We start from the raw sequence: 17017 nt of genomic DNA, 5'->3' as shown, positions 1-17017 counted from the left end.
CAAAAGCAAACTAAATAATCACTTAAGCTTATTTATGATGTATTTTGTGAAGTAATGTATTACAAGGCAAAAATTTAGGTCCACTTTTCTTCCTAATTTTACCAGTGAATTATCTGTAACTACAGTAATACAGACACTATACAAACAGTTATCACATGCAAAAGAAACTTAATGTGAACTTGAGCCAAACAAACTTTGGTAATAGACTAATTCTCATGAAATGCTACTTGTATGAACAAAACCAAAGTTTTACTTGCCACTACCAAACAGTGCATTGATCAAGTTATAGCAATGTAACCACTTCTATCAGCTGTCTGATAATATCAGCTTACAGATGGTATATAATATGATATTGGGTGTACAAGTGAGTACTAGCTTACCGTAATGTGAAATGAACATATCAGTCACATCATTAACTCATACCTTTGGCTACTTAAGATAATTAGAAATAACATTCCTTTAGGTGTAAAGATGGCATTTATATACATAGATATTTTAAGGGGTTGTACAAATATCCTTTATTAACTAATTGAATCACCCTGCTAAAATAAAAGATATTATTATTAGCTCTACTGGCCCTAAATGAAAATGGTACCAGTAATACATAAAATATGGCAGCAACAATGACTGTCTTAAAATCTTGTTGTCACTATACCCCCCCCCCATGGATGATCATTGTGACATGGAGGCTTTAACCAAAAGACTTCTAATGATGTCTACTTTTTCCTCAATGAAAATGATGCAAAGCTAACCTCCAAAATGTGCACTACAGTGGCTAATTTGACCATTTTTGTTTTTACTGTTGAATATGAGAGGTGGTTTCAACACTTCACAGTTAAAAGGAAGAAACTTAACAAAATCTGGAAACTGGGTCATGAGGCTCAGAAAAATATTTTTGTACGGTTGTGGCTAAGTTTGGAAACCACTGACATATGGTCCCCAAAATATGAGGATAATTTACATTGAAGGTAAGGAAGAACCTTGTTGATTTTGGGTCTAAAGTTGAGGTCACTGTTATTGAAAATAGAACATGTTAGCACAAATAACATTAAGTTGTACCTTGGCCAAACTCTGCAGATTACTTGCTCTTGAGGTCAAGAAGAAGTCTAAAGGTCAGTGGTCATTTTCATTATGGCTGAAAGAAGAAAATGGGTCTGCAAAGTAACGTTAGTTCTAAATCACAGACTGCAACCAAACTTTATGGATGGCTTTCATTTGCGATAAGGAAGAAAGCTATTGATTTTGGGGTCAAAATGTTGAAGGTCAAGGTCACTGAAAGAAGAAAAGTATTTTCTGTACAATAATTATATTTATGTGCATAGAAATCTATTAAACAAACCGCTCTTGTTCATATATCTTACAATTGCAGAAATGAATTGAAATCATGTTAAAAAATTTCAGAGAGAAACTCATTATATTTGTGAAGATAAATGGAGAATGAAAGAAAATCTCATGAGTTAGCTTGGACATTTAAATGTAGTCAGAAGGAATTGAATCGTCTCCAACTTCCTTTTCTCATCTGAGAAACCTTGAATTTTGAAGAAGTTCATTGTATCATTGTAAAAATTGTTGTTGAAAAACTCTTTGAAACTTTCCCAGAAATCCTTGAGTTTACATCAGGGAATAAAGAAGGTTCAAGCTAAATAATATGTTCCAAAGTTTGCACATACAATTTTTATTATTTGCTTTTATTTCTTAATTGATGAATGAGAAGTAATCAAATAGATAAAACTGAGTGGATCGAAAATAATAATTTACATAGAGTGGTTACCAGATGGAGTAGTGTCCCTTTGCTTTAGTGGCATACTAGTTAGATGTTTTATCTGTTACTTTTGTACTTGTAGATGCAGTGAACATGTGATTCAATTTCCATAAAAAATATTCTGAAAACTTGGGGAAGACCTTGTAGGTTCCCAAAATAATCCTTGTCAAACAGCTCACTGGGCAGTATGAAAAATGTAACTAATTCATTCGTCTTTAGGTCATTTTGTAACACTTGTAAGTTTTCTATGATTTATTATCAGTACAGACCAGGACGGGATTTATGTTCATTTTATTGGCATCCGTCCATCTACAGGAGACGATGGCGTAGCTCCAAAATAAGCTTTTGTTTATCCTTCTTTCTAGCTCTCTTTTCAGCCTGTTTTATTCTTCTCTCTTCCTCTGCATTTTGAACTCCCTGCCTGATAGCTAAACGCCAGCTGGAACGGTTGTTTGCACAGCTTTCCCAGTCGTTGACATTAATGTTTGCCGTCTTCATATCCTTCTTGCAAACATCTTTGTAGTACAGATGTGGTCGTCCAGTTGGTCGTGCACCTTCTGCTAACTCCCCATATAACAGGTCCTTGGGAATGCGACCTGGGTCCATTCTCTTGACATGGCCAAGCCAGCGAAGGCGCCTCTTGCTGAGAATGGAGAACACGCTGTTCATGTTGGCGCGTTCTAGAACCTCTGTGTTGGGTACTTTGTCCTGCCACTGGATGTGCAGAATGCGCCGCAGACATCTCAGGTGGAAGCTGTTGAGTTTCCTCTCGTGTCTTGCATAGGTGGTCCATGTTTCGCTGCTGTAGAGAAGTGAGCTGAGTACGCAAGCTTGATAGACACGCAGTTTGGTCTTCTCTGTGAGGTTGGGGTTGTTCCAGACTCTCTGATTAAGTCTGGCCATCACTGCTGCTGCCTTGGCAATCCTGCCGTTCACCTCAGAATCAATGGAGAGTGAGCTGGAGCTGTTAGACCTGAGGTATGTGAAGTTCTTGACAACTTCCAAGTTGTACCCATCGATGGTGACAGAGGGAGGGGAGTCTGCGTCCTGCGTCATGACGTTCGTTTTCTTCAAACTGATGGTCAGTCCAGATTCCTTACAAGCATGGGAGAGGTGGCATACCAGCTGCTACAGTCCATCTTCCGTGTGTGATGTCAAGGCTGCATTGTTGGCAAAGAGCAATTCACGGATGAGTACCTCTGTGACTTTAGTCTTAGTATGGAGACAGGCAATGTTGAACAGCTTGCCGTCAGCCCTGGTATGGATGTACACTCCCTCGCTGCAGTCCTTGAATGCATACTGGAGAAGCATGGAGAAGAAGATGGCAAAGAGCGTCGGCGCAAGGACACAGCCTTGTTTGACTCCGCTGATGACTGGGAATACTTCAGAAGAGCCACAATAACTTTTGATTTGCTTTTTTTGGAATGGTGCTGTAGAACTAATTTTGTTTTCTGACATTCAGCCAGATTGTAAACATTGCAAAACACAAGCTTAGACTTAATCATCAAAATAGGAATTATGTCCTCTGAATGAAATGCATAAAATGGCTTAGTAACCCAAATTAATTCAGGGTGCATTTAGATTTATGGCTTTGTTTCTGTGAGTGTTCTTAAAGTCATCAAGTTCTATCATTTCAAATGTATATGAAACATCTGAGACTGGGCCTAGTAGCATAGTTTTTGTTGATCAAATGTGCCATGTTAAATTATGGTATGTGTTTACAGCAAGAATAGTACACTGACAAATTTGGACTGAATGCGTAAAATTATATCATCTTACATAATTTGAATGCATTAAAAAATATTTCTTGATGTTCTTTCAGCAGATTTGTTTGCATAAAATATATGCTGCTTATCCTCATTTTTCCTTGAGCACGTTTTGTAAAAATATGCTATTGTTTGATTTTGGTGTTTTTTTGGAGCCAGCTTTATAAAATGGTGATCAGGTCTTATTGTTTGCAAAATAAAAACTGAAAAAAGGCAAAGAGCACCTTATTTCAACAGTACTCTACAGCTTGTGATTGACATTTAGTGTGTATTTAAATCTATGTACATAAACTTTCACTGTTAAATAGAGCATGTTCACTAAGAATATGTACATGTCAAAAAATATTTGAATTTTCCTTTTTTCATCTTCTGCAGGAGATGATACATCAAGGCACAAGGACAATGAACCATTTGCAGAGGCTGAGGAAAATTCCATCAGCAATAATATGGCATTGTATGAGGTAACTTTGCCCAATTTAACTCATTAATCAACTTTTAATTAACTGAGACCTTAAGTGCTTCAGCATTTAGTTAACTAAGAGACCTCAAATGCTTCAACAGTTATTGTGATCAGAATATCATATGTACTCACCTACAAGTCAAGACCTACTTGCTAGCTGCACAGATCCAAATCTGCTGTATCATACTGTGCCAGCTGATCTTGGTCTGTGCAGTTTGTTAGGAGTAATCAATAGTACAAACAACATAGACTCTGATCTTGTGCATTATGCGATGGCAGATCTTAATATATGTTGTTTCCAATTAGATTTGACTTATATGCAAGTATATACATTTATACATTAATAGATGTGTGACTGTAATTATTTGTTATTATTCCTGTATTTGTGTCAAATAAAGTAGAGCAAAAACAGCTTCACTATGTTGCCATCACAAAATTCGGAACTTTTCATTGCATTCTTTTTTTCTTTACCCACTTCCATGAACAATAGTGGCTTGAGGTTCATAGCCAAAAAAATTGTTTCATATATGATTTGTCTTTCTTCTTTGACTGCAGTATATACAGTCAAAACTGTTCAAGAATGTCATTTTAATTCAGAAATTTTAATATATTTAATATAACCTAATTGTAGGATGCCATGAAATACTATTCTCTTCTGGTTCAGATGGTTACCATATGTACAAGGTACATGTTTCCACCGTTCCAATTAATACCTTAAGAGGAAATTTGATAACAGATTGACTCACAGATATTACATTATCACCTATCCATTAAAAATATGGGACAAATTTTTTGTAAAATGGTTATTCAAGAAGAGAACACCATATTTGAATGGACTTCATCTGTCAGAAAATGACATCTGTTGAGGTGCCATTTCAATTTTTTATGTCTACCATAAGGCAAAATATTTTATTTATGATGTCCATTTGCCTGACCATCCATCCACCTATTCCTTATTCATTCCTGCACAATAACTGAAGTTCCCCATCATGTACCATTACCACACATTGATTTGCATTCAGAGGTCAAGGTCATTATGCTTGACAGAGGAAAATAATGCTGAGCTAGCTTAGTGGGAACATGACATATTGCAGTCATATTTCTGGCACCAGTAGCAACAGTGTTTTCATCAGCAACAATTGGTGAAGGTTTTAGTTCAAGTCTTTCGATTTAATTTCCTAACCCCTCTGATAGATTCTCATAATGCTTGCCATAAATCATTTTGAACATTTCTTACCCCTAGTTTATATACACCACAAACTATGGTCCAAGTCTGTAATGTTGAACTAATGTTATTGTGTGCAAACCATTCATATGTCCAGCGGTTGTACAGGATTTTAACATCACTCACACTCCATGTGGGGTATCTCAGTAGGTGGGCTACTCACACTCCATGTGGGGTATCTCAGTAGGTGGGCTGCTCACACTCCATGTGGGGTATCTCAGTAGGTGGGCTACTCACACTCCATGTGGGGTATCTCAGTAGGTGGGCTATTCACACTCCATGTGGGGTATCTCAGTAGGTGGGCTATATCAATTCTTTTTCACACAGCTTTTAGTCATCAGCTCATTTTGAAAGTTTTACAGATATAATTCGTGCGATTTGTGATTTTTAAATGCTTTTTTATGTTAAACAGAACAACAATATAAGACTAGCATGAAAAAAATCGATACCGGGAAGTTAACATCACCAATATTCTTCACTAATGCTATTCTAGCATCCAACCCATTGGCATTTTAACAGAAATATTGAAAGAAACATAACAAATGTTTATTCTAAAATTTTATCCCTACTGCTGAAATTGCTGTCAAATCCATCAATGCTCTGGTCTGACTCATTGTCATAGAAAATGTCTATTACTGTTGTAAAACATGCTTCAGTAATCTGCATGTTTCCCAAATTGTCATTATCTTTGTAGTCATCATCAGTGTCAGACTGCTGCTGCTGAAGTTGTCCATTTTGCTTAAGTATTCCAGCTTCAATAAATCAATTGTGAATGGTTGCTGGCATGTTCAGTTTTATTGTCTCTATGCTTAGTAGGGAATATTGTGATACCCTCCATTAGTTCACCCATCTGTCCATTATCATGTCTCCTCCATCAGTTCACCCATCTGTCCATTATCATGTCTCCTCCATCAGTTCACCCATCTGTCCATTATCATGTCTCCTCCATCAGTTCACCCATCTGTCTATTATCATGTCTCCTCCATCAGTTCACCCATCTGTCCATTATCATGTCTCCTTCATCAGTTAACACATCTGTTCTTTACCATGTCTCCTGTATCAGTTCACCCATCTGTCCATTACCATGTCTCCTCCATCAGTTCATCCATCTGTGTATTATCATGTCTCCTCCATCAGTTCACCCATCTGTCCATTATCATGTCTCCTCAGTCAGTTCACCCATCTGTCCATTATGTCCATTATCATGTCTCCTCCATCAGTTCACCCATCTGTCCATTATCATGTCTCCTCCATCAGTTCACCCATCTGTCCATTAGCATATCTCCTCCATCAGTTCACCCATCTGTCCATTATCATGTCTCCTCCATCACTTCACCCATCTGTCCATTACCATGTCTCCTAGTGGGGAATATTGTGATACTCTTTGGCTATTCATTTGATTATCTTCATTAGTTCACCCATCTCTCTATTTCATTATATCCTATATCAGTTAACCCATCTGTCCATTTAATTATCTCCTGCATCAGTTCACCAGTCTGTCTCTTACAAGGTCTCTTCTCTCAAATCACCCATCTGTCCATTACCATATCTCCTTCATCAGTTCACCAATCAGTCTATTACCACGTCTCTTCAATCAGTTCACCCATCTGTCCATTACCATCCTCCTCTATCAGCTCACCCATCTGTCCATTACCATATATTATCTTAGCCAGGAATATTTTGATACTCCTCATCTGGTCATTACATTATCTCCTCCATCAGTTCACCCATCTGGTCATTACCATATCTCCTCAATTAGTTCACCCATCTTTCCATTACCATGTCTTTACCATTACCTTAAGACCGCTCCGGTGGTCTTGTGGTTAGAGCATCCACCTTGGATGTGGTAGGTCATGGGTTCAATCCCCAGCCGACTCATGCCAAAGACTTATAATAATGGTACTAACAGCTGCCTCACTTGGCACTCAGCATTAAGAAGTTAGTGTTAGAACTGGTCAGCCTGGTGTCAGGATAATGTGACTGGGTGGGACATTATGCTACATGTCTGTGGCATGTTGCCCCAGTGCTTGACATCACTAAACTGTCACACTGCAGATATTGTAGCAGTATGACTGAAAAATTGTTAAAGCTATGTTAAAAATCCAGATCACACACACACACCATTACCTTACCTTCTCTTAGTGGGAAATATTGGGATACCCTCCATCTACCTGTCTCTTACCATTATCTCCTGGTGGGAAAAGTTGTGGTAACTTTGCAGTTATATTGCCTTTGGGGTAGCCATCTGCTGTTGATTGTTCACACAGCCTTGGCTCCAGCTCCTGGGGTAACTAGGATGGGGGTTAAGGGTCATATGTATAAAAATTTGAATTACAATGACATTTTAAAATAATTTCTGCCTACAATTTGTATGGATATACTTATCATATAAATGACTGATTTTGCATTACTGCCCATTGGTCACTGTTGGTGGGAGGGTATGTAGGGGCGGTAGGAATATGCAATACAAAGCATGAGATTTTCTGAATGTGAACACATTTTCATACCATTCAAGGGCACTGTAGCATATTTTTGATGAATATATGTACTGAAACCTTGCTTTAGCTTGGAGTGATTTTCCACCTCATAACCTTTGGTATGTCTACTCCTTGTTACTAAGAATAGTCTTTATTTCTGCTAATAGGCACCTATTTAGTTAGTTTATATTCATATTTAGCTCTGTTGGCCTTTTTGGTCTTTCAAAGTGTGTCTAGCTATTGAAAGTGACATTATTTAGGTCTTTTAACCTGAGAGGAACTGAACATTGATTATCTCCATTGATATAGTTATGGCTTTTTTGTAGTATTTCAGACAACAACAAAAATGGTCACAGAAGGTAATTACTGAGTAACTTCGTAAATTTTTAGAATTGTTTAATCAGTTCTCTATTAGGAGATAATGAACAAAAAGGCATAAAACCTTTCAAATTCAGATTAAATTTTTATAGGGATATTGGTATTTGTCATAAAAAGAGGATTATCAGTGTCGCACAGTTTTAGTTAATTTCTTTGGTCCTGTTTAATATACCATATTTCCCTAATTATGCAAGACAATATTTTGAGTATGTTTTCTTTTTGTTTGAGCATTCACAGCATAGTGATATTTTGATCAAATCATCATAGTGATACTTTGAACATTAGCAGCATATTTATACTTTGAGCATTCACTGCATAGTGATACATGATTATTAGCAACATATTTATACTTTTAGCATTCACTGCATAGTGATACTTTGAACATTAGCAGCATATTTATACTTTGAGCATTCACTGCATAGTGATACTTGATTATTAGCAGCATATTTATACTTTTAGCATTCACTGCATAGTGATACTTTGAAAATTAGCAGCATATTTATACTTTTAGCATTCACTGCATAGTGATACTTTGAACATTAGCAGCATATTTATACTTTTAGCATTCACTACATAGTGATACTTTGAACATTAGCAGCATATTTATACTTTGAGCATTCACTGCATAGTGATACTTGATTAAATTAGCAGCATATTTATACTTTAGCATTCACTGCATAGTGATACTTTGAACATTAGCAGCATATTTATACTTTTAGCATTCACTGCATAGTGATACTTGATTATTAGCAGCATATTTATACTTTTAGCATTCACTGCATAGTGATCCTTTGAATATTAGTAGCATAGTGATACTTGGAGCAATCATAGCATAGTGATACTTGGAGCAATCATAGCATAAAATTACTTGTAGCAATCATAGCATAGTGATAATTTGAACATTCATCGCATAGCGATACTCAGAACATTAGCAGTGTAGTGCTGCTTTGACAGACAATAAGGTAGATTTGAAGATCTTGTTTGTAAATATTTTAAATTATTCTGAATCTTTGTTTGCATAACAGATGTTTTAAAGAAACCAATTTTGTCATTTCAGGATGATCTCACCCAGAGGGGTAGATTATCTCGCTTCCTCAACCATATTGCCAACTATGATGCCACGATAGTTTCAACAACCCCACAGGGTAAAACTGTTTCAAAGGTAAGTTACCTTAGAATTCCATAAAGTGTCAGTATATGCCATATTAAATTTAATATTTACACCGTGTTCTTAAATTATAAGTTTTGTCAGTTTCATGGAGTTGAAGCTTGTCATAAGAAACACAAACCAACAAGGTCATAAATAGTGTCCCATCACATGCATGTATGCTAGAAGAGTTAGCTGTCTTTGTAAATGTTGGAAACTCGCTGTGTTTTGAGACTTGTTTAATCGACAAAGCAAATTTGGAGAAAATAATACTATTATTGTGATTGTTGGGGGCCGTGGCTGTGATTGTCTTTCAGGCTTTTGTAGTTCAGGCCAGTTTCTCATCTTGAATTAATTGAGAAATTTCTGAAATTAATTTTAGAAAATGAGAACGTTGTCATGATTTATGACACAAAAATCTGATGAAACAAACAAAGGTTCTGTTTACATTAATTATATTAATATAGAGGGGCTCTACTCTATTTTTTTTCTTGTTATAGTTTGGCGCTCAGCATTAAGAGGTTAGTGCTAGGACTGGTCGGCCTGGTGTCAGGATAATGTGACTGGGTGGGACATAATGCTGCATGTCTACGGCATGATGTCCCAGTGCTAGACATCACTATAAACTGTCACACTGCAGACATCATAGCGATATGACTGAAAAATTGTTAAAGCTATGTTAGAAATCCAAACCACACACACACACATATATTCTTCTTATAAGTTCTCATTATACAAACATAAGTAATACCGCAGAGATCAGACATGCTAAAATGACAGTAAACCGCGAAATCAACAGATCTGAATGCAACTGCCAGTGGCATCAATGATACTTGATGTCATGAAAGGTAGCTAGAAGATCATATGCTTCCGCAATGCTGAAAATGACAAGTTATTTCCAGAAAGTTGCCAAAAGATTGTAAATAATTGAGAGAAGGTTCCATATTGGTACTAAAAATACGTGCTTTTGACTGATATTGCAGTGACATTACAACATGACTTTACATTTTAAAACTGGAAATTATGTGAATCCTGTTACATGCTTTATATAACATTATTAAATGTTATTATGTCTGTAAAAGTTTGGCTTCTTTTAACTCTTATGATTTTTGCTTTCATCTCATATCCCTCTCTCTTTCACATACACAGACACTGTTGCTCGATCACTTGCTTTATTATCTGCAACCTCTTGGTAATGAAAATGGATAGAATGCTAAGAGGTACAAATCTGAGACTTTACTTCATTTGATACATTTTGATACATTTGATACAATTTTATACATTTTGAGCAATCCACATCAATCTTACACTATTCACAAAGTACAAACCTGACACCTCTTCAAAAATGATGGCTCACACATGCAATTCTTATGACAGGAGCCAAGATCCAAATCCCTGCTAATTATGTTCATTGTGTCATGTTAAGTGCCCTAGAAAATGCTGAAGGTTACAAGATGCATAGCTTGACGTGTACAGGAATGCCCTAGAAAATGATTATGCTCTGTACACACACAGCTGAAGGTGACAAGATGCATAGCTTGACATGTACAGGAATGCCCTAGAAAATGATTCCACTGTGTATACACACAGCCGAAGATTACAAGATGCATAGCTTGATGTGTACAGGAATGCCCTAGAAAATGATTCCACTGTATATACACACAGCCAAAGGTTACAAGATGCATAGCTTGACATGTACAGGAATGCCCTAGAAAATGATTCCACTGTGTATACACACAGCCAAAGGTTACAAGATGCATAGTTTGACATGTACAGGAATGCCCTAGAAAATGATTCCACTGTATATACACACAGCTAAAGGTTACAAGATGCATAGCTTGACATGTACAGGAATGCCCTAGAAAATGATTACGCTCTGTATACACACAGCCAAAGGTGACAAGATGCATAGCTTGACGTGTACAGGAACGCCCTAGTAAATGATTACATTGTGTATACAAACAGTGGAAGGTTACAACATGCATAGCTTGACATGTACAGGAATGCCATAGAAAATGATTACACTGTGTATACAAACAGTGGAAGGTTACAAGATGCATAGTTTGACATGTACAGGAATGCCCTAGAAAATGATTCCACTGTATATACACACAGCTAAAGGTTACAAGATGCATAGCTTGACATGTACAGGAATGCCCTAGAAAATGATTACGCTCTGTATACACACAGCTGAAGGTTACAAGATGCATAGTTTGACATGTACAGGAATGCCATAGAAAATGATTACGCTGTGTATGCAAACAGTGGAAGGTTACAACATGCATAGCTTGACATGAGCAGGAATGCCCTAGAAAATGATTCCACTGTGTATACACAAGCCAAAGGTTACAAGATGCATAGCTTGACATGTACAGGCAGCATGACAGAGCAGTCAGCCAGGTGAAATGTTGTAGCTATTGCAAGCTAAGTAGTAGAGTCTTTATTCATTCAAATAGACAGATTATTTTCGCAGCTGAATTAGATACTTAACTGCTAGAATAGTCATAGCATCAACCTTTTTTGTTTTTTAAGGCATGTGTTCGATATGCCATACATTAAGACATTCATACTGAGATGGTATTATGTGGATAGTTTAACCTTGTTCTTATGACAAGCATGCGGCATAATCCAACTTTCTCTCTCTCTCCCTCTCTCTCAATTATAAAAAAGAAGAATTTTGTCATTGAAATAATAAACCTCAATTCAGCACTTTCAAATATGAAACCACTTACAATGCATCTATTGTAAGCTCCCATTAAAATTTAAATCTTATAAAAATGTTGCTTAAATAGAATAATTATGGCGAAGTTGGCATTTATAATTAAAGTTAAATAATCCATAAGAGTACAACTTAATATATTACAAAATAAATTTAACCTTCAGAAGAAGAAATAATAATAAATAAAAAATACTGAAGATGACATCAATAATAAAATTATTGACAGTTTTTTCACAGTTTGTTAGAAATTCATTAAAATAAAAGTTGCTGTAGTATCGGTAGCCACTAAAGCATGTTTGATAATAATGGTGTGGTACCTACATATACAGCTGTCCTCTATTATAACGTGCCTCATTATAGTGCATTTCTGGATATAACGTATTACTAATATGGACCTCGTGACCAAAATCATGCCAAAGTATATAAATAAGGATTGAAAGAAAACTAGGTTAAACTTTGTCTACTTTCTTGATTTCCTTTCAATCTTATTTCTTCATTTCCTTTCAAAAACCTATTATTAAAAACAAAACTTGACAGTGGCCATAATATATCACTGTACTCAGTATAATGTGTTTTTGTTCATAACACATTTGATTGTGCTGGACCCTGACTACTGCATTATAAAGAGCTGACCTGTATCCTGTCAGTGTAGCTAACCTTCAGTGAGATTTTGATCTTTTCATGGCACTATTTTTTGGGGATGCCAGTTTTTGGGGGGAATTTTTGGGTCATCTCAAACTTTGACTTTAAAGACACAATATACTTTTCCTGTGGAAATATATAAGACTGACTCCTTCCCCAATCCTAAAATTTAGTAACTATAAAATGTAGTTTTCTTTTACAAAACCCCAAAAATTGAATCCTGTGAAAATAAGTGAATCCAAAGTAATATACATGTATGTATTGACACATCACTCGCAGTGTTACTTTCTGTGCGTGAAGAGCTCTAAAGATCAGAGGTTATTTTGGAGTAAAACAGCTTCCATTGGAAAGATATTTTGATGATTTAATGTGTAAATAATGCAGGTTTTAGATGTTTTTATAAAATTCTATGTCTGCTGTAAATTGAGACCAAATAGATTATTGTATTTTGTTTTCTTAATTAATTTGTTGTGATAAATATGAATGAACATCCCATTGAGTATGATGTAGTTCTATTCTGAATGACTCTTGACCCCTTACGCAAAGGGACATACATCACTAGTACCCTATAGTAAATTACCTTTTCCATCTGTCTGCCCATTGGTTTGCACTTCTTATCGCTTCCTTAGTTCTGCAACCCTTGTAATTGGATGCTATTGTTATGTACATTTAATTTGCATTGTTTATTATTTTTGTTGGGGGGGGGGGAGGTTTAATTCATTGTATGGTATGAAAAATTGAGTTTTGGACTTGACCTTGTCTAAAATCAAGTTTATTTTTCACCTGACCTGAATTGTTTATCCTTTTTGTAAATTCTTTAAGCTAATATTTTTACTCTGAGTATAGATAACTTTTACGATTATTTTCTTGGTTGAGTCAAGGACATTGTGTTTACAATGTTGTTTATTATAAATTTAGTAACAGACCTATAATTATAACTAAGATTTATCTTATAAACATTTGGAACCTTCCAGAATGAAATTCTCCATTAGGTAATAGTTTTTGTTAAAAAAATGCTAATTGTGACCTGATGTCAAGTAGGGGACTACATAACCTTGTCTGTCTAGAAGTTATTCATTCATGATATAAGATCTTGAGGCAGAATTAATGTTGTGTCCAGTGTTTCATTTGGGCTGGAATTTATTTATTCAATTTATTTAATTCAAGTTTTTCTTCTCTGGAAATACAAAGTGCTCCAAAATAACATTATTGGAAATAGAGACTTGGATTTATAGTGAAATTCAAATAAGGATATATTCTTGGATTATATTATTGTGATATATCAAAGACTTTTGACACATCATAATGACATGAGCCACTACAGGTATATCAACACTTCCAGCATTGGATTTATTTCAGAATACCACTAAATTTTATTCAGAACTTTGATCAATAGGACTTGTGTTACAAATTATAGGATTATTTGGGATTTCATTTGCAATACCGTAAGTTATTTTTGTATTACATTTTCACTTGTATTCTTTGAAAATAAATTATTTTGTTGAATTTTACAAAGCTTGTTGCTTCTTACTCTTTTCTATTACTTATTTTAAGATGATAAAGTCATAATACTATTTAGTACATTGCATCATAGACTTATGTATCATATATTCTCTAATTAATGCCCCACCCCACCCCAGGGTATCATATTTTCCAAATGGGGAGTGTTTATTAAGGCACAATAATGAAAGTTAAAGTTTATGTTTTGATGTACTATTATAATGACCACATGGATATATGGGGATCTTTCTGCCACTGAATTTAGTCATTGTAAATATCAGCACAGTTTAAGTTCTTAATCAGTCAACACAATTGCTCACTCAGCAGCTGGTTGAAGTAGGACAGATATGTCTTCAAATTTGCCACCCAGCTATTGCATTGTGTCTAACACTACATGAATACCTGTGACTCTAATAATTTATACATTGATTGTAACAGTGTGATCAACTGTGATTGCTGTAGTAATTGGTTGTAATCATGGATCTGAAGAAGTTGGGTATTGAAATGTACAGGTCTTAACACTGCATTTGTACAATTTTGTGCTCTTAAAAATGGGGAGGGTCTGGTAATTAGAGTGTTGGCATTAATTGGGGAATATATGGTATATCTATATTGTGTGCTTAACATTTTGCCTTGATTGTAGATTGTACTTGAAGATAATGGGCATTTGATTGTACATGAAGATAATGGGCATTTGCTTATAGCATGTTTACATAGCTAACTTTTATCCATGAATATTAGTAGTAAATAAGATGTTGACATGGCTTTTTGAGTTCAGAGTATTCTAGAATCAAACTTGTGTACGAGTTGATGGAATTTTTCAGTTAGAAATGACTCATATCTAGAGAATTCCAGAACATTCTTTTGCATCTTTGATGCTTTGTCTATAAATTTTTTCATTTCTGTTTCATATCAGTCTTTGGAAATCTGTGATTAGAGTTTGCAGTTGTTTTCAGATTTAATTTGAGAGGAATTATTTAAATCATTCATTGGAATTACTAAAGTGCTCATGAGAGGAGTTATTTAAATTGTATATTGGAATTACTGAATTGCTCATTGGCAGGATTAACACAATATTTTGGGACTATTGTAAAGTTATTCAAAGACATTCTTGGTTACATCAGTTTTTATTTGAGGGCAGTTCTCTGTCCTTTAGCTATGTTAAGCTATAGGCCTTTGAAAAAATAGAAGTGTCCTCCCTCAAGTTTCATAAAATATTAAATGCTTTTATGTGTCTGATTCGCCCATGATATGTTTGTATTTTTGTGTAAAAATCAAAACAAATTTTGATGCTAAATTTTCTTTGGATATTTCTTTTTTGATGGGTTTGCTGATATTATTTATGTTCATGAATTTTTTGATGGTTCATACTCATATGGTCCCTGTTAGAAGGTCCCTATATTTTCCTCCCCTTTATCCAAAAACGTTTAATTTAATTTGGGATGACATGTACTTCCATCCATAGACATAAAGTCTTTGGGCTGGTTTCCATGTTACTTCTTTTTGTTTTATGTGATCCTTACCAGGGATCAGTCCTATTGTCCGATGTATGCTATGTGTGTCTGTGTTGTCATGTTGCTGCAGGGTTTTCATGTTAGGACCAGCCTTTGAATGATCTTAATCTTTTTTTAGTTGTTATTTATTGTTTAAAGCTGTGAAAAAAATAAGTACACTTAAAGTATATATTTTGTGCTTGCTTAAAAAATGTGCAAATGTTTTCCAGTCGCTGTCTATGTAATTCTTTTCAAATATATGGTGGTACCAGAGTTTGTACATATATCTACATTGTTGGATCGCTTTTTATTATTTTTCCATATGTATACTTATATATTATGGGTTACATCATTGTGGTACATTTGGACATTCACGACTATTGGAATTCATTTGGAACATTCTGTACTTTTGGATTTGTGATAGGTTAGTTAGAATATTTGGGATTCAATTCACAGAACTATTAGTGTTTCTTAAATTTACACTTTAGAAAAATATATAGCTTTTTGATTTTACTTAAATTGTTAGAGTCATGCTTATTGTCGGGTTTCTCTTGCTTTTGACAATTCTGTATTTAGGTGTAATGGTGGTGTGCCATTTTGGAAATGCACTGATCATCTTTTGCTAGATGATGTTCAAATTGTTTACAATAAACCAGTGCTTGACTGTTTTGTTGGTTGTTTTGAAATGTTTGTTTTCTTCACCAAATTACTTCTTATAATGTCTGTTTGTTCTTAAACAAAAATGGTCCTGATGACATTTAATTTGGTGGCCATATTGACAGTCTTGTTGTTGCAAATGGGTTGATATGAGTTGTCACTAACTAATGATGTCTGCTTGGTCTTAAGTGTAATGGTGCCCCTATGACATTTAGTATGACCATTATGGTGAAGTTATGCCAGTCTTGGTACATGCATTGCACATTCTTCTGAGCAAATAGTCATACCATCTGATTGTCAATTTAAAAAAAAAAGGTTCCTGTGTATACAGTTGGTTCTAAATAAAAATGGTGCTCATAATGATAGCCATGTTATTTGTTATTAGCAGGGTCTTTGTATTGACATATTATTTTCACTAAAGTGGTTCTGATGATATGCTGTTGATTCTAAGTGAAGATGACGGCAGTGTTACCGCCCAACAATTTGGAAAATCTTTTAACATCTGCTTATCGTATTAAGATTGCCATACCAGTGTCTGCAGGAACCAGTCTAATGCCTTAGAGCTGTAAAATGGAAGATTTTGGATCCCATATAATTGACTGAAATAATTTTTCTTGTTTGCCAGTTAGTTTTCTTGACATTGCCAGCAGCTGCACAAGAATCAGTTGAAAAGCTGTCAGTATTTACATTCAGTCAGAAACATCATAGTGAAAATGGTTTACATTTCCAGCCACAAATAGCAATTTATGAAACTTGGCCATTCTTAAAATTTGTGATCTGAAGTCCCAAGA

General features: G+C 35.2%; 1 protein-coding gene across 3 annotated transcripts in view; it reads left to right on the top strand.

The window, feature by feature from the left end:
- Positions 1–17017, top strand: part of LOC149780550 (solute carrier family 12 member 4-like) — a 241300-nt gene that overhangs the window by 97081 nt on the left and 127202 nt on the right. For all 3 annotated transcript variants that reach the window (XM_089937582.1, XM_089937580.1, XM_089937583.1), the window contains 2 exons: positions 3904–3989; positions 9126–9230. In XM_089937582.1, coding sequence (XP_089793708.1) covers positions 3904–3989; positions 9126–9230 — 191 coding nt within the window. The remainder of the gene's footprint in view (positions 1–3903; positions 3990–9125; positions 9231–17017) is intronic.

This window comes from Sinohyriopsis cumingii, chromosome 16, assembly GCF_028554795.1.
Source record: "Sinohyriopsis cumingii isolate HCF-2022 chromosome 16, ASM2855479v2, whole genome shotgun sequence".
Classification (NCBI taxonomy): Eukaryota; Metazoa; Mollusca; class Bivalvia; order Unionida; family Unionidae; genus Sinohyriopsis; species Sinohyriopsis cumingii.
This window is presented reverse-complemented; position numbering and strand designations above follow the sequence as displayed.